This window comes from Eleginops maclovinus, chromosome 15, assembly GCF_036324505.1.
Source record: "Eleginops maclovinus isolate JMC-PN-2008 ecotype Puerto Natales chromosome 15, JC_Emac_rtc_rv5, whole genome shotgun sequence".
Taxonomy (NCBI): domain Eukaryota; kingdom Metazoa; phylum Chordata; class Actinopteri; order Perciformes; family Eleginopidae; genus Eleginops; species Eleginops maclovinus.
Window position 1 is genome coordinate 8492216 of NC_086363.1, and position 23389 is coordinate 8515604.

Sequence of the window (23389 nt, forward strand, 5' to 3'; positions counted from 1 at the left end):
AGCATCCAAGTAGTCTCTGCTTCCCAACATGTCACTTTTATTCAGGTTCAATATCAGATGCTGCCTCCTGAACCCCCGGGCACCAGCAGTGGCAGTGTCATTGCGACTCTTTTATAAGTTTATTTGTGATTTATACCGCCTGGCATGAGTCACGACAGGACCCTACCAAGTGAACTGCATGTCCTCCGGGAGCAAGTCCTGTCTTTGCCTGGACTCATCCAGTCTTCATCACTGATGGGCGGATTAGTTTCAGAACTTAACATTTAGAACTAGTACAGTGGGTGTAAACTCCTGGTCTTGGGCAAACAATCACTTATTTGGCTTACACAAAATATAAAATGTAATTTCTGTTTCAATGAAATAGGTGTTTGTCTCATGTCTAAATCTGTTTATGCCTGCTTAAATGCCATCAATGACCTTCATTCAAACGCTAGATGGCGCAATGCAAACTTTGACTGACTGCTGTCCATGGTGCCAAAAACATCCGTTGTGGGAGTCAACTCAAAGACTGAACATATCATATTTTAATTACGAAGAACAGAGGTTCACCATGTCTGCGTGTTGTTAGTGCTTGTCAGTTTAAAATCGTATGAACTCCCTGCAGTTATTGGGAGCTGTCATATAATGAAATGGTCGCTAGCGCCTGAGTAAGACCCTATATCTCTGTCCTTCTCAAAATACCAGAATTATTGATACATTCAATTATTAAGTTTAAGCAGCGTTTTATGATGGGACATATAAAATATATCTTGCTTAGAAGCTCAATTGCTCCACTGATGCGGTGTACTATACGTGGCAGCATATTTGTAGGTAAGTTTAGCTCTGATAAAACATTACCCGTCTTAATGCATGTTTTAATAAGCACTACACATGTCCGAATGCAAGACACGCAAGCATTTGAGGCAAATACTGAAAAGGCGATTGTTAAAACTTCCGAGTTGAGAGAGAGAGAGAGAGAGGGAGAGGGAGAGGGAGAGGGAGAGGGAGAGGGAGAGGGAGAGGGAGAGAGAGAGAGAGAGAGAGAGAGAGAGAGAGGGAGACAGAGGGACTCAAGTGATACAGCCGAGGACTACGCGCTACAGAAGACGGACGAAGGCATGTCTCCAGGATTCAGGTAAGTTTTGATGCAACAGACTAAAAACAAAAAAGCAGCCTAAACTATGAACATTGTAAATAGAAAAAAAGATATGTAGACAATAGGTTCATCGAGGCATTTGGGAAAATACAATGATCTTGTGCTTCCTACTGCTTTATTATCATGCATTTAGTGTTATTGTTACCATGAATTATTATAGTATTATTATCATCAATAAATGCTTGGCTACCTTAGGTTGCACGGCAGAAACGAAGAATGTAAGGGGCGTTTGAAATCAAAATAACCTAGGCTGTCTTTTAACCATTCTTATGTAGAATCCAAATAGGTGGTGGCAATGAAAACATGTAGTCTCGGATTTATTTATCCATTTATTTTATTTATTTATAGACTCTAGCTGAGTCAAATCGTGAGGGATGCCTGTGAGGATGACGAACCTGGGCAACAGTCCCAAAGACGTCCTTGTAATGTGTTTGGAAAGCACGCTGTCCACGGTGCTGAAAGCTGTCTGCATGATTTTCTCAATTGACAGCGAGCACAGCACTTTCAGCCCTGGTACAAAGTGTAAAGAATCGATTGTTTGAGACATGTAAGAGTACCTCCCTGCTCCTTCCAGAGCTAACCACCTGCTCGCTGATCAGGTGCGTGTGAGTTAAATCCCTTGCTCAAAGGCACCTCGATGTGAATTGATGGGAGAGGCATGACGACTGTTGTCAGCTGTAGGAATGTAAATCAGGGCGTTGATGGAAAGGAGCATGCGTGCTTAGTCAACTCTTCCCACATACCACTGTAGCACATCTGGCCTGCTTTCTCCCAGCTTACATTACAAAGCAGTTTGTCTTCTTTCTCTGCAGGTGCGCGCGGATATGCCCCGGGTGTCGTGCTCACAAATCATTGTCGCTTGGATAAACCTGGATGTATTGTCAGACAGCAGATAGTATGCCTGCACAGTTGGCACAGATCACGCGATGTGGCACAATATGGCACGCGTAAAGATGGGTCTCTTTGCTCTACTGTGTCTCCCCACGTTTTTCTTCCGCGCCCTCGTGCTCTCCCACAGCAGCAGCATCTATGAGCGGTCGGCGGTCCCTCGTGCCGTGGTCCGCTCGGTGGCTCGTATGGATGGAGACGTGATTATCGGTGCGCTCTTTTCCGTCCACCACCAGCCTTCTGCGGAGAAGGTAGCTGAGCGGAAGTGCGGGGACGTCCGCGAGCAGTATGGCATCCAAAGGGTGGAGGCCATGTTCCACACATTGGACCGAATCAACGCGGACCCACACCTCCTCCCCAACATCAGCCTGGGCTGTGAGATCCGCGACTCCTGCTGGCACTCCTCTGTGGCCCTAGAGCAGAGCATCGAGTTCATCCGTGACTCCCTCATTTCTATCCGGGATGACAAGGACGGGTCCAAATGGTGCATTGACGGCACCCCGTCTCACCAGCCTCCACCCAGCAAGAAGCCCATCGCTGGAGTGATCGGACCCGGATCCAGCTCTGTGGCTATTCAGGTGCAGAATCTCTTACAGCTGTTCAACATACCGCAGATCGCCTACTCTGCTACCAGCATCGATTTGAGCGACAAGACCCTGTTCAAGTACTTCCTGAGGGTCGTGCCCTCAGACACTCTGCAGGCCCGGGCCATGCTGGACATTGTCAAGCGATACAACTGGACCTATGTGTCTGCGGTGCACACTGAGGGTGAGACTCCTATCACTGACTTCTCTTACTGTCACTTTACTGTTGTTGTTGTTGTTGTTGTTGTTGTTGTTGTTGTTGAAGTGGATAACCTTAACGTGTATTATGATAATTTTACTCATGACTTCAATGTTGTCAGTCTTGTGCGTTTTAGAGAGAAACCTGCATTTGTTATAATATGTCATGCTATTATTTAAAAAATATTCAGGATAATTATACACCCCTAAGTTTTAAAATTGATGGAACCTTTTTAGCATTAACAATTTAGATGTCACTTTAGAAATGTTAAATAATTTCATGGTTAAGTCAGGAGGATGAGGCAGCGATGAAAATGAAACAAGTGTTTCACATTTGCCCAGATTTATTGTTATGAAAATAGATGTCTTATCTCAATATGATCCGTTGCGATAACAGTTTTCAGCTTTTCATACTGTAATGGGCTAGGTTCACAACTGTTTGGGTAAACAGAGTAATTACTGTGAAGTGAATTATGTCCATAGCTTTTTTCCCAATCTGTAGTTTGCACCAAAAACATAGCAAGCTATATTGCGCATCCCCCCCCGTTTTTGGAAATTCCAAATATAGTCAGGTGTTGGCAAGGGGCTTTGAGGTCGCTGTAGTACCCGACCACATAACTAGGTGGCGTCAGCTGTCTGACCTTCAACATGCACGTGGTGCCTAGGCTTGCCCTCTGGGACAAGCAACATGGTTTACTTAAATGCTTTCAGTGTGAGGGATAAAAGTAAAATACTTTCAAAAAAATTTGCAGTACAAATGTGTGAGCTTCACTTTAAATTGTGTTGTGTTCTTTTAAATGCACACACTGTTAATACAAATCATTGCACTATAGCTTCAATTTTCTAAGAGACAACAGAGGAGTTTGGAGCTCAGTTTCTGACTGAGACTTCACATTCTAATTTGTGTGATACAACCTTACTCTGACCTTTGACGAGTCATATGTAAAGCCACTTGTTTGTTTTGCTCCATCTCTGAAATAGTGTTCACGACTGGCTTTAGCCCATGAGTTTTCTCCTTCTACCACTGTAGACAAGTTACAAATGCAGCGCGTTCCCTTAGCAACAGCTAGGGCTGTGAAATTGTATAAATGACCTTTCCTGATTATCATTAATCGAGTGGGAATACAAAAAGCAGGGTTTTGGTAGTCATTGTCAAATGTGCTGTCAACTAATGCACCCACACCCACCTGTCTCACAGCCTGAATGGAAAAAGCAAAATAATTGGATACCCATATTTCCAGTCACAAATGAAATGAGCCAACATTTCCTCAAAGTACTATTGGAAAACCAACACAGGCGCCCGTTGTGTGCCATAGTGAATGCATTACTGTGATGCCTATTTCAGCTATGGTCTTTACTACTCCATAAAGCCATGCCACACACAGATGGAGTATTCGGTCTTCATCACCCATATTAAGGGACACAGCATGGAGGCCCCAAGGAACCCGTACTCTCAATAAGGCAATTGCATAACACATGTTTTCAGATTTCTATGGATTGAGGTACTTTACTAACACACGCGCACGCACACACACACACACACACACACACACACACACACACACACACACACACACACACACACACACACACACACACACACACACACACACACACACACACACACACACACACACACAGAGACACATGTTCAAAGCATGCAAAAGTGATTGGATTGTCTGTGTAATCCAGCTCTCATGCTAAAGAGCTGTGGGTTTTATTATCAATCCAGATCGTGACACAGTAGTCACTGCAGTCTTCATGGAAATAAAAGATTTGTACTAAAACAGCTTTGCAGGGCTCTTGATTGTGATGGTGTGCAATTAAACGTAGATAGCCATCTTCACCCCTTTTGGCTTTGATTGCAATCAGAAGCCAGACATCTCTGACACTCATTACGAGAGGATCAGAATTTGATGCAATAAAACAACTACTGGGGTGGGGGGGGGGGGGTTGTTTGCTTTTATGTCACTGTTGGACATTGATTTTCCAACAGTGAAGTAATTAGAAAGTTGAAAGCATTTAGTAATGAAGGCATGTTATTATTGTCACAAAAACACTTTTTCCGCTTACAATCAGGAAATAATGCAGACTTTTTTGAGTTAACAATTATTGAGGATGCTATTACCAATGTATTATCCATATTCACAATGTGGATACAATGAAAATACATTTTAGAAGGAAGATCAAGTTATGGACAGAATGGTTTCCATCTGGATTCTCAGTGTTTTGTAACAATCCTGTTTCTTCATCACCTATAGGAAACTATGGGGAGAGTGGCATGGAGGCCTTTAAGGAGCTGGCCTCTCTGGAAGGCTTGTGCATCGCCCACTCGGACAAGATTTACAGTAATGCAGGGGAGAAGCACTTTGATCGCCTTTTGAGGAAACTACGGGAACGTCTGCCCAAAGCTCGTGTGGTGGTGTGCTTCTGTGAGGGCATGACTGTCCGAGGTCTCCTGATGGCCATGAGGAGGCTGGGGGTGTTCGGGGAGTTCCTCCTCATCGGCAGGTATGGATGTGTTGTTTTTTTTTCGTACCTTTTGATTCACAGTTGACAGCATCTCTGTGGATGGCAAGAAATCGGTTAACAGGCTGGAAGGCTGCGAGATGCTGTCTTGTCTTCCTGATGTGCATGTCACCAAGGCAACCGAGAAGTATTAGACCACATTCCTATAGCATTGAATAGAAATGTTCTCCGGGGATGAATAATTGGTATTTCTTTCACAGACACAACACTAGAGAAGGAAACAATGCCTCTAGTCTATTCTCTATATTTTAGGCTGTCTCTATTTAGCTTTTTAAAGGCAATGCCGGTGATCAAAGCAAAAGACAGCAATACAGTTACTTGTACACGTGAGGACGTCAAGAATCATACATTGTTTTGTGTGATAAAGCCTCCTCTTTGGATATTCACTCAATCTTTTTATTTTGCATTTTCATCTCTTTCTTGATTTTCTTTTTCACAGTGTTGAGTGACAGCGGCTGTAGCTGGAATCTGAGTCATTACAAAAGGGCAAACCGAGTCGCCTTGCACCCTTAAACAGCGGCACATTACACCATTGAATATCCCTCGAGACATTCACAACCTTGATGCTCCTGTCAGTTCATCCATGCAATACCTTTCCCCCATCATTTCAGAGAGGGGCGAGGTTTTCTGACATTGGTCTGTTGTAGAGGAGTACGTTAATAAGACGGCTAAGGATGACTGAGACTTGTAGCCTAGCTAAGCAGTGTTTGTTGGAGATTAGATAAACACTGCATGAGTGCAGCTCAGAATTCAAGCCATCATCTTCAAACTGGATAAATGTGAGGGAGAAAATACTGAATAGTAGCTTCCGTCATGACTGTATGTTCCTTTATCTTTTGGCGCCTAGTTGTCAATCTCTACTTTTCTTCCTAAAAGGATGTGAATGCAAAAGGTAATTGAGTAATGAAGACTCATAGGCTCTTGACTTCTGAAAATAGAAGCATAATCTGAAGATATTTGAAGATGCTTTGTTTTAATTTTCAGATTTTTATATTAAGATGTTTCCCTGTTGACGTTTAAATAAGATAGACGTGTAAATACTCACTGAGCATTACATGTGTATGAATCTGCAGCCAAAAACTGTTCCCCAACAAGTGCGCTGTTTTACACCTATTCTTTCCCTGATTTAAAAAAAGCCTCTAGGCTTCAGGCTGAGAGCCACAGGCAGTATAAAGATGTCGCATAGAGATATGGTTTAACACTGTATTGGTTTTGGTATTTTCATGGGATCTGTTAACAGTAGCAAAACTGCAGAAACCCTCAAAAGTGTCTGGATGAATAACTACTGCATCTAATATATCATTTAGTACACCTTGTTGCATTTACTTGTGTGTACTTCTACTTACACACATACAATTATACAGTCGAACGAACACTCTTCTTTTGGAAGGCGCTGAAGGATTTGTTTATTTTCATTACCATTATCCTTGAGGAAGCCTTTCCTATGTCCTGTAATAAATCCCAGTGGGAGAAATAAAGAGGAGAAAAGTGCGTCTCTTACCAGCCTCTGTTTATGTTGTATGTGTTATATTCTATGCATATTTAAGTTCTTGGCAGGGTAAACCACTCTTTCTTTTCAGATGGAGAACATGCCTTTTAAATTATCCATTATAATGACACTCTAGGGTTACATTCCTTTCCATATCTCTCCTTTAGCTTTTTTCCTCCATAGGAGACGGTAAAGTGGGTCTTTTTTTAGCTTTTGTGGAAGTCTCCATGGGCGTAAGAAATGCTTCTGGGTCAGGGAGAGAGAAAAGAAAGATGAGAAGTAAGAGAAAGAGATAAGGAGATAGACAGAGTCTGCAAAAATTACGGAGAGGAAGTCTGGGCCAACACAGATGCTAAGCCATGTGTGTGTTTCCCGGCATGAAGTGATCAACTGAATGAAGCTGTCAGACGCATATTATCTCATCAAAGGGGAGCTTGCTTTCTTAATTCATGCTTTCACCTCTAAATAAGCCTCTTTTATGAAGTGTGTGTGTGTGTGTGTGTGTGTGTGTGTGTGTGTGTGTGTGTGTGTGTGTGTGTGTGTGTGTGTGTGTGTGTGTGTGTGTGTGTGTGTGTGTGTGTGTGTGTCTGTGTGTGTGTGTCTATGTCTGTGTCTGTGTCTGTGTGTGTGTGTGCCTGTGTACGCAGAGAGCTACAGAGAGTTGTAGGGATTGACAAAGACAAACAAAGAGTGAATGAATCTAAGTGGCACACAGGCCAATCTGTTGTTCTTACATTGAACATCTTCCACACTGTTCTTTCATGCTCGCTTTTATTACTGCAAATCTATTTTCCAAGTGTTTGTTCAAGGGGTCACTTATAGTGATGAACCAGTACCCAAAACATGGCTACAATCCATAATGAGACAGGCCCGTCATAGGTCCAAGCATCTCCTTAATCAGACTGGCAGTGTTGTAAGTCATGCCTTTCAAAGCTTTGTTTTTTATTTATATATATCAATGACAGCATCCCCATTAGGCCAATCATATTAATAGTTTAAAATCTCACAACATAGTTCATCCCCGCTCATCCCTCATCGCAGTGTCTACAATACAACATTTGAGGATATTGTTCATTTTATCATTGCACTGCCTTAGGGTAGTCAGCAGGTTTCATCAAAATCACTGAGATGGTGGGACAGTTATTGGTTTATACTTCTCCTTGACCTTTTGTCTCCCCATTGTATAGCACTCTGCCCAAACAAACTAAACCGCATGACAAATGGCATGCAAGACATCAGAAATATTTGGGAAAATCCAAGAGCAGGCAGTGTTGTGGTTTGTCCTTATGTGGATATGATCATAAAACTCCACAGAGGCACAATACCGTCTAAATAAACTACAAATAGACACGAGTTTTGGATTGGGGCTTTTGTTTGAGCAGCTCGGCTAACCTGCTCTTCAGACGAGGGCCAGCTGTGGCAGCTCGACCCACTTTATCCCCGACCTGCAGACTCTACTCTGCATCACTTCAACACTTTACATGTACTCTGCTATTGTCAGTCAGCAGAGCTCTTGTCTTTCTCGCTCTGTGATGTCAATCATGATTTTGCCAATCAGCTGCCTCCAATAATCTGCAACATGTATACGCACACAAGAGACAGCATTTATTCCCTGCATACACTCTGGCACACAAATAGAGACACCCAACAGATTATCCACTTCATTCCAATCGAGAACAAATGATGGCCGTAGTCTTATTTTGTTCAAGTACATTACAAGTAGATTGTATTAGATGAGTAACATATCCTGTTTAGGCATAATAAAGCGGGTGGCACAGAAAATCTATTTATAAAGCCTCATTTAAAACAGATTTTTATTTTTTTGGTTGCGCTGGAAGCTAGCTGGTGATAAGGAGAGTCAGTCAGTTCTCAAATAGGTTGGTTGATGATGAAAGGAGTAGATTTTACAATATTTTGCAAGGAAATCCTGCTGGTCTGTCCACAGATTAAGGCAGAGACGCCACCATGAGAGATGTAGCAAAGACGTATGTAATGAAAGACAAAAAGGTGAAGGCAAACACAGAGGGGATGATAAGGATAAGCATGGCTGGCAGTAAATTGTGTTATGTTATCATCCCTGATCTGATGAAAACCCAATATTGAATTGTTACATTTTAAGATAAGTTAAAAGGGGACATGCCTCTGAATGGGCTGATAATTCTTCCACTTCTTAGGCTCATAAAACAAGACTTCTAAGACCCTTGTCTTTCAGGGATAAGACGTACAGTAGACGTGACAAAAAAACTCATAAGGAGTCTGGTATGAATACGTAATTCAGCAAAGCATGTGGCTTTGACACTCGTTTTGTTGAAATTTCCAATTTAAAGCCAAAGTGTGACGTAAGGAGGACGAAACACATTTCTTAAAAGCATCGTAAAAAGGCTAGTGAAGTTGTCATCTGATAGAGGAGCCTGTGGGAGTTGATGTATTTTTTTGTGTCGCTTTCCCTTTGATAAACTATCAAAGACACAATTCAGCAAATGGCAGAGGCATGACAAACAGACCTTGCCAAAATGAGTAAGCACAACATTCCTCAAAATCACTTTCTCAAATCCTCTTTGAAGTTGGTTTAGCTTTATCCAAATGAGTTTGGGACATCATTCAGAACTCATTCCCACTGCAGGGAGGAATCCTTTTAATGTCCTTAAAGAGCAAGCAACAGCTACAGGTGAATGTATCGTGAGCAGAATATATGAAACTGAAATAAAGTCTCCATTCCATGTTATCCTTAAAACGACGCTAGCATCTTTAGAGTATAGCCGCACTACTTGTAGAGTGAAGTGGCTTCCCATTAAGCTTAATGGGGCGTGTTCATAATGCTTCCTAGTACATAGAGTACTCCAAGTGACAAAATTCTGAGATTTTCTCAGAATAACAGTCAAGACTCGATTCCATATAACCAGTTTTCACAAAGCACCTTAGCCATTAAGAGAGCTCCTAAGGTGAACCCCTATGAAGAGTAGGGAGGAGGACTTTTAAGAGGCTTAACAGCTTCTTAGGCAGATGAGAAATGGCAGTAGTAGAAAATATTATCCAATGCCTGCATCTTGGCTTTAGCTGTAACATTAGAATTTTCCTTAAAATAGCTAACATTGTCCTTCTGTCCTATTTGCTGGTTCTTGTTGCTTCCATGGAGGTTTGTCTGTTTGCTGAATACTGTAGATTAACATGCCAACCAAAGCGGCATTTCTATGTAGACATGGCCAGTAAAGACAGAAATTGACAAAACCTGATTGATTTTTTCCCCCAATTAATATACAACAGATTAAGTACTAAAATGATCAGCATGGTAAATAACCGTAGATGACAGAACAGTGTGCTACAGAGAGTGCACATGATAGTGTAATATGGCCACAGCCTCCATGCCAGTTAATCAACCACAGAGAACAATGCATTACTCCCAGGAGGGTGCTGCCTTATTATTACAGATCCACCACCGGCATGTTCCTGTTAGCGAGCTGTGAACAATGCTCGCAGCCAACGTGTCTTTTTGAAGAGGACGTTTTTCCATTTATACATTTTCTCTCGTCGCCAAAATCATTTTTCACTATAAGAATAAAAGATCCAGGCCCAGATATTTACCCCTTTTTAAGTGTTCTTTTGGAACCTCCTTATAAAACAAATGTATTCGTGTTTTGCAACTAATTGTATAAGAAATTACATAACACAGAGACACTTGATAGGAATAAGATGTACCTTGAATCACACATCAGATACACATTTGGCCCAGTAATCACAATTGGACGACGAGGGCGTACCCAATAAGATTTAAGAAAAGCTCTCTGCCTGCCAACAATTTAATGCGTACTCTATCTGTTTTGAAACCTAATGCTTTTTTGACACTTGGGGTTGAATACAGCTGATTCAGTTGCGCGTACACATTTTATTTACACATATTTGTAAGTTGCAGCTATAGTCTTTTGAAGACGGATGAAACACTCAAAATGTGCTGATTCCTTCCAAAAAGGCAGCATAATATGTTGTTGTTGCAGTCATGCACGCAAATAAGTGAAGTTGAAACACAGCCTTTTTTTTTACTTAAAGAAAATTGCTAAAAAAGAATGTTTCATAAACAGGTTTTTCTGTTCTGTGAACTGACAGGAAGGAATGGTGTCTCGGAAAGGATCTAACATGGTGTGTGTTTCATTAAACTCCTCTAAACTAAGCATTACAGTAAATCTCCGAATCCTAACTGAATTTCCACCTACTCCTAATATGAAGACATTTCCATTTAATGTTTGAGAGCTTTGAGAGCTAGAAACATATCTATAATGTATTTTGTTATCACTCCTTCTCTGCCTGTTCCCCAGCATCCAGCCTAGTTTCTGAGTGGCAGCACGTGAACCCACCTACCCATTTGCCCAAGAGCTCGCTCTCTTGCAATTAGCGGCATTCATTTTCTCTCTCATTCTAATGCTACTTGAATGGTGTTATTACTAAACATCATTTGCATAAGCTGCTTTTCCACATGTAACGCCCATTTCTGCCCTTGTCTTACACACACAGTTTTGGTCCAGGTCCCATTTTGAATGTTTGCCATTTGTTTTCTTTTATATTCCTGACAAAATGGACACTGACACAGAAATGTGGATGTTCTGCCTCTGTAATGGCTTGGCACAAGTCATTAGCAGGGTATGACTGTGTCTTTTGAGACTGTGCTGAGGTGCAAAGAAAGCTGTGACCCCATATTGTGTGTGTCACATGCATTTCTGTATTTGGCTGTCCTATTCGATTTTCTGTAACAAGCAGATCCACGTTTTGCTCTGAGCTTGAATAAATGAAACGTTTAGGGCGCCGGAGAGAGAGAAGGGGGAGTTGTGGTGCAACACAGTTAGCTTCTTTTTTCCTGTCATCTCTAAGGCTTTCATCTCCTACCCATCTCAGGAAGGAGAGCGCAGAGGATGTGGAATCCTGCCTATTGACTTCGAGTAATTTGGCAAATAGCAGGGCATGAGCAAAGAGAGATTCTCTCTTATCTCTGGCAACAGCGTTGGCCAAAAGTGCCAAAATAAGTCAGTATCTTTTTCGCCCAGATTTAAGGATGTACAAGGGGTTAAGACAGATTTTTAGTTTCTTGTAATTTATCTTTTAGAAATGATTGAAGGATCTGACCTGCAAAGATATATTCAGGTTATGAAAACGGCTTGCATATCAAGATCAAGGAGATTTTTGAATGCAGAAAATGATTTCCATTTAGTGACATAATGATATTTAATGATAAATTCAAGACAGATTTAAAAATAAAGGGCGATGGCCTTCGTACTTTACATTCTGCAGGACTGTTTTGAGCCTCAAAGCACTGGCAGGTTTTTCTAATCATCTCCAGTTTTCTCTTCCCCTTTCTAGGATTATCTTGAGATGTGTGTGGCATGATCCCCTACAATGTGCTTCACTCTCTTGCTGATCTCACTCCACAGAAAAAATATTTATTTCGGTAGGCTTTCAGTGAGAACACAATAGCGACTGATTCATTACTTATAAATGTAAGGACTCAGAGAGCCAGAGAGAAAGGGATGCTGGGGTGAGCTGCGACTGAAACAAAAAAGCAGAAGTGAAATGTCGTACGCCAAGCCTCCGTCTTAACATCATTCTCTCTGTGCAACATTATTCTGTCCTTTTGCACAATATTTATGTAAGTTTAGTGAGAGTTTAGTGGGACATTTCATGCAGGAATCATGTGCAAGATCATTTTTATTACCAGGGCAAGATGTACTGTACCACCAGAATAAAAGGCTTGTGCTGCTCCTTCTGCAGTCACCATGGAGATTTTGTTTGGGCTCATGATGGAGCCAGTGTGATCGTCTCACTGCAGATCTGTCACTCAGTCTGTCAGCATGGCTACAAACACAATGGTCCCTTCTTGGGAAATATGGCTGACATCTGAAAAAATCCTCCCAGAAACATCAGCGAGAAAGATTGTAATTATGAGATAAGGACACTCATGTAAAAGGGGCATGGCTGCTAATGTTACTCATACACACATGTGGCTCTGGAAAGTATAGTGGCAACAGGATTCGTGATTGCATCTGTTTGTGTTATTCTAAGCAAGGAAAGACAATAAGCAGCATCTGAATATTTATAACACGCCTCTGATGTTAATTGAAAGCAGCCCATATTATCAAGGACATCTCTTGGTTTCCAATTGATGCCTTGTGTTCCCTGGTGCGAGGAGATGGCTGAATGACATTGGAGTGATCAAAAATAGCACACTTGCGTTGCATCTGGACATAGCTGTCACATCCTGATTTGCAGAAGCTGAAATGCTTCTTTGTTTGGACAACATATATCTGGCCAAAGAGTATGAATGTTACATGCATACATAAAGAGAATAGTGATTAAAGCTGCAACACATTTGAACCATAAAGCAACTGAATATTGCAAAATAACTCTTTGAATAAAACCAACTGAAAGAAAACGAATCAGATCAAATCAATCAACAATGAATTAATAGTAATTTTGCATGCAGAAGCCCATCAACTTCTAACATGTGTATTGATTATATCCGTTATGCTATTATAAATCTTACCAACCTAATATTTAATGCAGTTGGTGAACAGAACAAGCCGTTTGAAGATACCTTATATCTTGTGGTTTTTGATTATGTTATAATTTAATTAATAGTGTGCACATTAAACCCAGGTGGGTTCAGCAGCATACAAAGGAAAAGGAGAGGCGCACCACAACCTGAATTTTGCAAGGTCAGAAATAGTTGAATGACGCATAGTTTTAGACCTTTCAGATCCAAGGCAAGCAAATGTAACTGACACAACAACCTGGCATCTCCCATTGGTACACATACAATCTCTTGGTTAGGCTACAGTTTTTATTTTGCTAATATTTTTTATAATTACTGTACCTCTTGCAGTTGTAGGAGGAGCTTTCCTTTTTTGGTCTCTCTTTGTTCGCGTGTGTGCACTCTTGACATAATGCAGGACAAAATGTGACACCATTACATGTTTTACATCCTTTATACCCTATACCCTCTTCTTAGCGGGATTTTAAAAATGGTTCATGAGTAGTTATAATATTTGCAATAAAGAGCAACCGAAATGCCAAAAAGGACTTTGGATGGATGTAAAAAAAAACGTAGGAGTCTTGGAGCAGCAGTGTTCCAACTACCCTTATGTAATGGTTTTGAAATAACTTGACCAACTAATAATAAGATCTTTTCATCTTACAATCCCTGCTACTGCTGGAATTTGATGCAGAGCTTGACGAGGGTTTTACTGGTGAATTAATGTCCCCTGGTAATGAGAAGGAAAAAGGATTTTCTCCCAGCAGTGTTCCCTGTCAATATAGAGGAGACTGATCCCCCAACTCAAACTGGGGCATGATGAATTAGTAAAAAGCAACTTGGATGGGCTTTCAAAGGCTCCCCGGCTCACCCAGGGTCCTCTGTGTCACCTCAAGAGAGTCGTGCTGCTGCCGCCATCTAGCTCACAAGCCGCCAGCACTCCTATTTTAACTCCACAGAGTCTCAGAAAAGGAGAAATGTAGGAGAATGGGAGAGTAGGGAGGAAGGGATAAAGGCAGAGAGGGCTTTTGGAGCTCGAGCTTTAGAGTTGAGCCGAGGAGAGAAACCCCTGTATGAATATTTCTTCCTTTGCCAGAGCAGTTTCTAATTAATTAAGAATGCTGTGGGATCATCATAGAGATAAATGTAGAACACAAAACAAAGAATACCCCTAAGAGCTCCCGTTGTTGGAAATTAAAGAGAGCAGTGGTGGAAAACAGCTAAAACATTTACTTAAGTACTTTTTGTTGTAAAGTTTAATTATTTGAGTATTTAATGGTATGCTCTTTTTATATCTGCTCTCTCTACTACCTTTCTGAAGGAAATACTGTATGGTTACTTCACTTTACCTGGCAGCTGTGTTCAAAAACATGTGCTCATCTTCCAGCATATGATAGATTCTTATAATGTGTGTCAGTAAACATAACAATAACGTTGCTCCTTCTAGGGAAAATGATTTGTCCAGGATTTGATCTTTGAACCCTACGAAGTATAAAGGCTGTTTGATTTATTGAGTTGAGGCTGGTGGAATCCCATAGTCACCTGTAGTTCACAGAAAAAAAATATCTCGGAATCCGCCTTGTTAGAGCAATCTTCAAGAGAAACAAGATGTACAGTATATGCATCAATATTTCAAAAGATTTACATCAAATGTTCATTTTCAAATAGCCCAAGTTGTATTACACTACAAATTAAAATCAAAGTTATGTCCTGAGACTTTAAAACATCTAATAAATGTAAGTATCACAAACAATCCTGGAGCTTAAAATGTTTCCTCCACCAAAGAGAAACTGTAATGATAGTAAATGAAGTGTGTGTTTTCCTAATCTGAAGGCGATTTTAATTGTAATGCTTAATTCTAGTAATTAGACCGGGTTGACATTCTAGCGTTTTCTGAATGCCAGACAGATTAAACGTTTTTCCATTACCTACAGAAACTTTTGTTTGAACAAACGAATACAGCAATTAGGAAACTCTTGACTCCCCTATCATCCTGTTCCTCTTTTTTAAAGTAACTCTTCCTGTCGTCCTCCAGGGGAAACAGCGCATGTGATTAAATCTCTGCCCTGCCAATTAATTCATGGCTTCATAAATATACAAATGTGCTATCAAACTGGAACTAGATCATCTGGGAATGTCAGGGGAGCTCTCAGTCTCCCACTGTTGTATACTACTCTATAAATTATCCAGCTGTGCGCCTCTAAACAATGCCACACATCATCACGTCTCGTAAATCATCAGAATGCGTACAGCACATTATTAGACGTATGGCGTCAAAGGAATAGCATCCTGCTGACTCTACTTGCAGAGACACGTTCTGACTTCAATTAATCATTTAATTTATTTGGGAAGTTGAGGGTAAAAGTGACATTCAAATGAGTAACCTGTCAGGATTGTCAGGACAAGCAAAAGGGTCTTTGATGTTCATCACTCAAAAAAATCTTTCCTTTTAATCTTTTATCGTTTGTGTTGCCAGATCAGAATTACGCCAAATGAATAGCCTTTGCAATGGCCTCAAAGTCAAAGTCAATTTTATTGTCAATATTTCCGTTTGTGTGTACAGACAGAGAGATCAAAATACTGTTTTCCACAATCAAGAGGAATATAAAAAGTACAAAAAAATACAAATCTTCAAAATAAACCCACTATTGCAATGACAAATGACCTATTTTGAGATTTAGATATGAGGATTGTTTGTTAAATATAAGAACTCAAAGGCTTAGTGTTGCATTTGTGATCATTTTTATCATTGCCAATAGAAGCTCTAATTCAGCATTTTGTCCTGTGTCACTTCCTCATCCTTCCTAAATATTTATAGCTGTATTTAAGGTATTCACTGTTTGATATTTCAACCTATACACTTTTCTGTCTTCAGTAAAGCTGATAAGGAAGTTGAACAGCATTGACTCCTTAGTCTGCTTAAACAGGTGTTTAAGCCTGCCCTGTCAGACTCAGGTTATGTAATATTTGGCCTTCCAGTATGCAGTGTGAAGCAGCAGAACATTGAGGTGACATTAAATCAGATTTTGTCCCATTAAGCGTCTCTCTGATGGCCGAGCGTTTTGATGAGCTGTTTGGTGTTCTGCCAGAAGCCGCAATCCTGAGAGAGGAGAGCGAGAAGAGAGAATGTCATTTTACTTCATCACAAACTCTACTGCGAGAAACAGTCAAGCATGTCTTCAGTGCCTCATGCATTATCCATGTGGAGTGTTGAGCAGCACTTCCCCCCCTTCTCTCTCTTTATCTAAAAACCCAATCTGTTTTCCACTGTTCTGTTAGAGCAAATATGTTCCACACTAAATTGTATTGAATAGACCCTTTTAAATGCAGCTACAGATACAGTGGCGTGCGTTTGCGAATCCATCTGCACTGCAAGTGGTGAAAGAGAGCAGGATGTAGAGACAGTATTCACTCGGAGCGAATTAAGAAAATGTGACTGGCACCAATGACATTCACGTGTTTCTGACTCTAAACTCAATTAGGAGAGAGAAAGGATTACTCAGTTGATTCGTTTCTTTTAAATATACAGCAAATGTTTTAGGATACACAACAGACTGATATTCTTACCCAAACAATAGGACATTATTTTATGATCCAATATTGCTGTACTTTTTCTTCTTCTCACCATTACCCAACACTGTTCTCATCTCAACAGTAAATGTTGCACACCGTATACTTGTATAATTCAATGGATTCTAGCTTTAGACCATACATACCTTTGTTAGCTTAGCATCATTCAGGCAGACAGCTCACGTGATTACTTGATATGTTTATTAGAAGCAGCATATAGTTTGAGTTTGACCTCTCGGCTCGGGCCTCATCACTCCACAGATTCACATAGAACATTGAGTGATTATATATATATAACTATCCCGCGAGCCTACAGGTGGAAGCTGGGGTGGATGCTGTGGTAGTGGTGGGGCAGGCGAACAGCAGCAACATGGAAGCAGCAGCAGCAGCATTAGCGAGGCAGAGGCAGGCAGATCTGGCAACTTAAATAGAGAGGCGAGTTTAGGAAAATGTGTTTGGTTGGTTTTAAGAGAGAGGGTTGGGAATTGAATGTCAGTTCTGTTAGCTGTAAGAAAAAAAAAAGCCAGCCTTGTCCACTTAATGTCTACCTCCAAATGTGTAAAATCAGAGCGACGCTATCAGGGTCAGTTGTACACATTTGAACCATTTCTGGATGAGTTGTTCTATTTCCAGGCTTGTTTTATACGATAATATCTAATGTGTGTTGAAATTGAAATGTTTTTTTTGCCTGAGGATAGATATACCAACTGACTTTGGTTTTAAAGTTTTCTTCTTCTAGGTTTTTGTCAAAATGTCTCCTTTATCTTGACTGATGGTAACTGTGGACATAAAGGTCAGAGACTTTGTCTTGCACACACACACACAAAACACACACACGTCCTTATCCATCACCCAGAACATCCCTTGTGTGCGAGATAATTGGCTCCATGGTGAGTCATTCGTAATTGGTGTGTAGCTGTCAATAGCACAGGTACTTGAAGGCAGAAGCCCGGAACCCACGTTTGAGATGGAGAAACACAGAATAAAATACAGCCGAAAATCCCACACTGGGATAGATTTAGAGAAAGAGCTGAGCTTAGAGCGGTGCTGTTTATCTGTTAATTTGTTTTTCTGGGTCCCTCTCCCTGACATTTTCCATTTCTTTTAGAGCCCACTGGTTAGCTGTGTGTCAAAATTGGCTTGGTATGTTTAAAATTCTCGCACAGAGGGTCACACAAGCGAGCTGAAGGGATTTTGTAAAGCCTACAATTACGCTTGAGGCTCTAATGGTGAGATTTCCATTCTCTTTAATTGAGGATTGCTGGGGTGGACTTGAGATGAGCCTGCAAACAGTGTTGTCAAGCTAATTTAACATCCTACAAGAACAGATGCTGTAGTCTAGCTAGTACCTTCAGCGGAAGACCATTAATTATATTAAAGCAGCACATGACCTAGAGTTTGGGTTTGTGCACTGATGTTTTTCTGTCATTAGGTCTGCTGCTGTTTGGTAAAAACTGACATTAGTTTCCATGTGAACAAAGACACACCAACATGAGACTCAGCCCACAGCTGCTCTCCTTCAGTATTTCCTTTTGCATTGATGTTACTGCTGCTTTAAATGCTGCTCTTTGTTTTCAAATCGTTTTTCTGGTGGTTCTGTGTTTTTATGCTTTAATTCCTCCATACTCCAAATGCCCATTTAAATGTGGTTTGCGATCACTCACATTGTTGGCTCTCTTTCTCTATCAGCTAAGCATCAGATCACTATTCAAATGCACAATGCGAGCACTGTAAATAAGGCTAATAGCTTAACAGCTGACTATTTGTGATGGAGTCATTTCAGCATCATCAAGCTTTCAAAAAATGTTTCACAAGGAACTAAGGTATGTCTGCTAAAAGCAACACATTCATTCAGAAACAGCTGTAATTCAGTGTTCGTTTGAATTGTTGATTTGGTTTGTTAAAAAGAAAACCTGTACCGTCATGCCCCCTAAGAAAGGGCCAATAGTCATTATGGGATGGAGAATCTATCATTGAATGTAAAGTTTGACATCTGGTTTGTTCATGAGTATCAATAATTTTGCTCTCGTAAAAGGTGCTTTGGTCAGTCTGAGTCTTCATTAACCCCATAGCGTAATTCATTTTCACATGCATTGTACACATCAGACAGCAACACACACAAGAGCACAACAACAACATACAATGACAGACAACAGTAAACACTTAGGTCTACCCAGTTAAGCCTGTTTTTTTCTTCTGCACCTCAGTGCTCTGTACCTTCGCATGGTGGGCAGCGGGGTTAGACGGTGATTGAGTGTGTGTGATGTCCTGTTCTGTTGATGTTGCGATGCATGCAATGGCATTATTGTTCAGCTCTGCAAGGTTGGGTGTGGGGAGATCAATTATCCTGTGAGTTGGGCCCAATACAGGACTCATACGATAACATATATAGACTTTCACTACTGTCAAGTAATGCTTCTCACTTTAAATGATGAGAAGTCAAATCTCTTTCATAACATTTTACTGGTCCCCCTACGGCCATTATGTTAAAGACTCGTACGCTCTTGCTCCTGCAGTGATGGATGGGCAGACCGTTACGAGGTTGTGGAGGGTTATGAGCAGGAAGCAGAGGGAGGAATCACCATGAAGCTGCAATCAGAGGTGGTCAAGACCTTCGATGATTACTACCTGAAGCTGCGTCTGGACACTAACACCAGGAACCCCTGGTTCTCTGAGTTCTGGCAGTATCGTTTCCAGTGCCGTCTCGCGGGCAACCCACAGGAGAACAAGAACTACAAGAAAGTGTGCTCCGGTAGGTGACATAAAAAAAACATTATTTTTTAATAAATTGGGGCTTTACTCTTTTTTTGTTAATGAAAAATGTGTATCTGTCTCTCTGTTTTCCTTCCTGAATATTCTCTCCCTTTGCTCCCAAAAGGTGATCATGGTAAATTGAGTTTTTGGCTTGTTAGTAGCATTTAAATAACAACTGGAAAAAATACAAATCCAATTAAGAATTTGAAAACATAATCAATTAAATTATCCATACAAACATTAGCATGCTTTTAATTAACTGATAAATCAAATCCATTTGTGGTTTTTGATGACTGTTAGTATCTCAGAGCAGTACAGTCATAGTTGCTTTTTTACTTTCTTCGTATCACACCTTATACGTCTTTTATTCCAAAGACCTTCAAGGTGGTAAGTGCATTTTTCTTGCCACTGCTATGGTGATGGTTGTATCAGAATTGCACCTGCACTCTGTAAGCGTTTGACTAATCTAAGAAAGGAAGAGTTTGACTGATGCTTTCTTTAACACAACACTCTCTGTAATGTGTTGAAACTGCAATTTTTAAAAATGGTGACTGTGAGATGTCTTGATGCTGGCAGCTTCAGGCTCTTGGCCAGAGAGAAGATTGCATCAGTCAAACTCTGATGTGGAGCACTGAGCTTGTTTATAGTGTATGAGGAATAAAAAGAAAATGGCCCTACACTTTGAAAAACTGCACAGAGGAATGGCTCACCCAGCACACACAGTTCACTCGACAGTCAGAAACACATGAAATAGTACAAATAGATCTCACTGTCTACTGTATGTGCATGTTGATGAAAAAATACCAATATTTCAAAGGGGGCAAACAGAAATCTAAATTCAGTCTCACATTTTGGAAAACGTATCTTCATACAAGGATGCAGAAAATTAACATTTCCTACTCTTATTTACATCCTCCGAATCTTGTTGCTGTTGACTGAAGGGACAGAGGTTTTATTGAGGGCACATGGTGAAGGGAAATTTGTCATTTTCAGGGTTTTGGACATTATATTGTGATCTCCTTGTATGCTGATATATTCTGCTGCAAAAGAAAAGCTTTGCAATATATTCTTCGTGTCTGGTTTGGCTAATTCTAATCATACATTGTTGAAAACGCAATGTTTCTGTGTTAGTTTGAATGCAGCAAAAAACACGGACAAACCAGAACAGCTTCTTTATTGGTCACAATTCTTCCATTCTTTTCATACCCTCTTGTTTTTTCTCTCTAACAGGAAATGAGAGTCTACATGAGAACTATGTGCAGGATAGTAAGATGGGATTTGTCATCAATGCCATCTATGCCATGGCTCATGGCCTCCATGATATGCACTTGGAGTTGTGCCCAGGGCAGCCGGGGCTGTGTGAGGCGATGGACCCTATTGATGGCAGCAAGCTGCTGGACTACCTGCTGAAGACGTCCTTCAAAGGAGTCTCAGGGGAGGACATTTATTTCGATCAAAATGGAGACACCCCAGGAAGGTAAGGGAATAAGGAGGTGGTAAGGATATACAAAAAGGCACAAAAATGGAAAAGATATTTCATATCATGGATGTGACGCTCTGCTACTAGTTAGCAGGCATGTACATGCACACAAGCGTGCATCAATCTTGAGCACAGAGAGATGTAATTAGTTTGGACTGGAACAGATTCCGTGGATTTCATCTCTGCTCAGTCCAACCGACAGCATTTGACAGTCAGAAAACATAGCCATGTCATTACACCATCAACTAGAGATCAGGTGGAGTGCATGCTGGTTTAATGTAAGGAGGAAAACACAGTGATCTGCCATGGGCTCTTAAAGTTACACTAACAGGAATCTATTTAAGTGACTTTGTATAAAAGGTTTGCTAAGCCGCAATATTGTTATCATTAAATTACCTGTCACTCTCTCATTCTCCGCTCCCGCTATATCTCCCTCCTCCCTCTTTCTCTGTTTGTGATCTTTAAGTCTTCTATGTTCCTCTTCTAGTCTTTTTTAATCCATTGTAACACTTGTCCTTGCTCATTATATCCATCCCTCTCTCTGTCTATCCAGGTATGACATCATGAATCTACAGGGGTTGGGTGATGAGCGCTATGACTACCTAAACGTGGGCTCCTGGCACGAGGGCATCCTAACCATCGATGACGACAAGCTGTGGATGAACAGCAGCGACATAGTGCGCTCAGTCTGCAGTGAGCCCTGCTCCAAGGGACAGATCAAGGTAGGGATTTAAATCCTCCAGCGTTAAATAAACTCAACCACTGCTCATTTAACTAAACTGACGTCTGACAGATCAGTAGTCATTAACAGTGGATATTGTTCTATGTGGCTCTGGAGGTCCAGAACTGTCAACAAGTGTTAATTTAACTCTGTGCCAATTTAGATAACTAAATACCAACAGATCTAATTTAACATTGACTCTGCTCTGAGTAGCTCATTTAAGTATGGATTAATTATGCCAGGTAAAAACATACAATGACAATCACAAAGTACTTGTTCTTTACCAATTCCAAGAAGGCCAAAACAAATGGGATGCTCGATGCTTTTTAAACTGAGGGATTATAACCAAATGTTCTTTGTTTATCAGGCAATGTGCACTGGACTTTTTCTTGATAACAATGTTAAACATTAAACATATGAGGCATGAGGTGTTACTTAGCTTTGGATGGATTGGTAGGTGGATTTTGGTACCTTTGGACATAGCTAGGCAAGCTGTGTTTATGCTAAGCTTAAAAAACAGGCTAGTAGTGGTGGTCCCTTCAGTGGTAGTTTAGCAGTCTTCTCATGTAACTCTTGGCAAGAAAATGACTAAATGTATTTACTTAAATGTTAAAATTGTCCTTTAAGAAGTCATCAAAGTTTGACATGTCACTATGAACAAAATCATTTTAGTGGTAATAGAGATGGGTCCTTCTGGGGGAACCATGTACGTACATAATGTGATGGCAATACACCCAAGTAGGTCATTTTCAGGTATTTCTGTTTGGACGAAAGTGGGAGACTGGCTGACCGACCGACATTGCCATCCCTAGGTCCACACAGCTACATGGCTAAAAATACCCACAGAGAGTGCAATCAATTAAGACAGAGCTGGCATTTCCCCTGTGCTCTCCCAAAACTTTTTTTATTGGTAACTGTGTCACAGCTTGGATGCGATGCACCACTCCTGCTATGAATCTCGTTGCTTCCCATTTGACCTCTTTGGTAATCACACAACATATCCTCAGTCGGCAAGTCATTGGGAGGATGTTACTCTGTCCTACATTTTGACATCCTTCTTCATGTATGAAATATTATCTTAAATGCTTGAAAATATTGAATAAAAAAACTCAGGATTTTTTGATGATATTTCAATTCTTATCTGTCTGAACAAAGCACACTCAACATTTAGGTTTGAACAAGGTCACATCATTTCCTATGCATCTTACCCTACCTGGCTGAGGAGAAAGCCAGTTGGGACAGTAAATAATAAAAAACTGTTATTGTGCTCAGATTGCACAAATGCCCTGTTTTGCTTGTTTTCAGTCTAGCTGTACAGTAAGTCGCCCTCAGGGAGGGTGCAGCCTCTCTGCTGGCTGCTCATGCTCCCCCTCTATCTGCTTTGTTTTCTGCCCCACTTTCACTCTGCTTTACATATCACAGTGCTGGTAACAGCTTATCTGGGAGCGGAATGTAAAAGCAGCTGGCCTTGTTTTATAAACAGTTTGTCTGGGGCTCGAGAGAAAGAAACTTCAGCAACCTCGTCTT

General features: G+C 40.8%; 1 protein-coding gene across 3 annotated transcripts in view; it reads left to right on the forward strand.

Annotated features, from left to right (window-relative positions):
• The first annotated feature begins 1011 nt into the window (after nucleotides 1–1011).
• Nucleotides 1012–23389, forward strand: part of grm1a (glutamate receptor, metabotropic 1a) — a 29464-nt gene continuing 7086 nt past the window's right edge. For all 3 annotated transcript variants that reach the window (XM_063901755.1, XM_063901756.1, XM_063901758.1), the window contains exons 1-6: nucleotides 1012–1114; nucleotides 1948–2791; nucleotides 5067–5316; nucleotides 19424–19659; nucleotides 20892–21138; nucleotides 21695–21863. In XM_063901755.1, the coding sequence (XP_063757825.1) occupies nucleotides 2062–2791; nucleotides 5067–5316; nucleotides 19424–19659; nucleotides 20892–21138; nucleotides 21695–21863 (1632 nt within the window). In that variant the 5' untranslated portion in view covers nucleotides 1012–1114; nucleotides 1948–2061. The remainder of the gene's footprint in view (nucleotides 1115–1947; nucleotides 2792–5066; nucleotides 5317–19423; nucleotides 19660–20891; nucleotides 21139–21694; nucleotides 21864–23389) is intronic.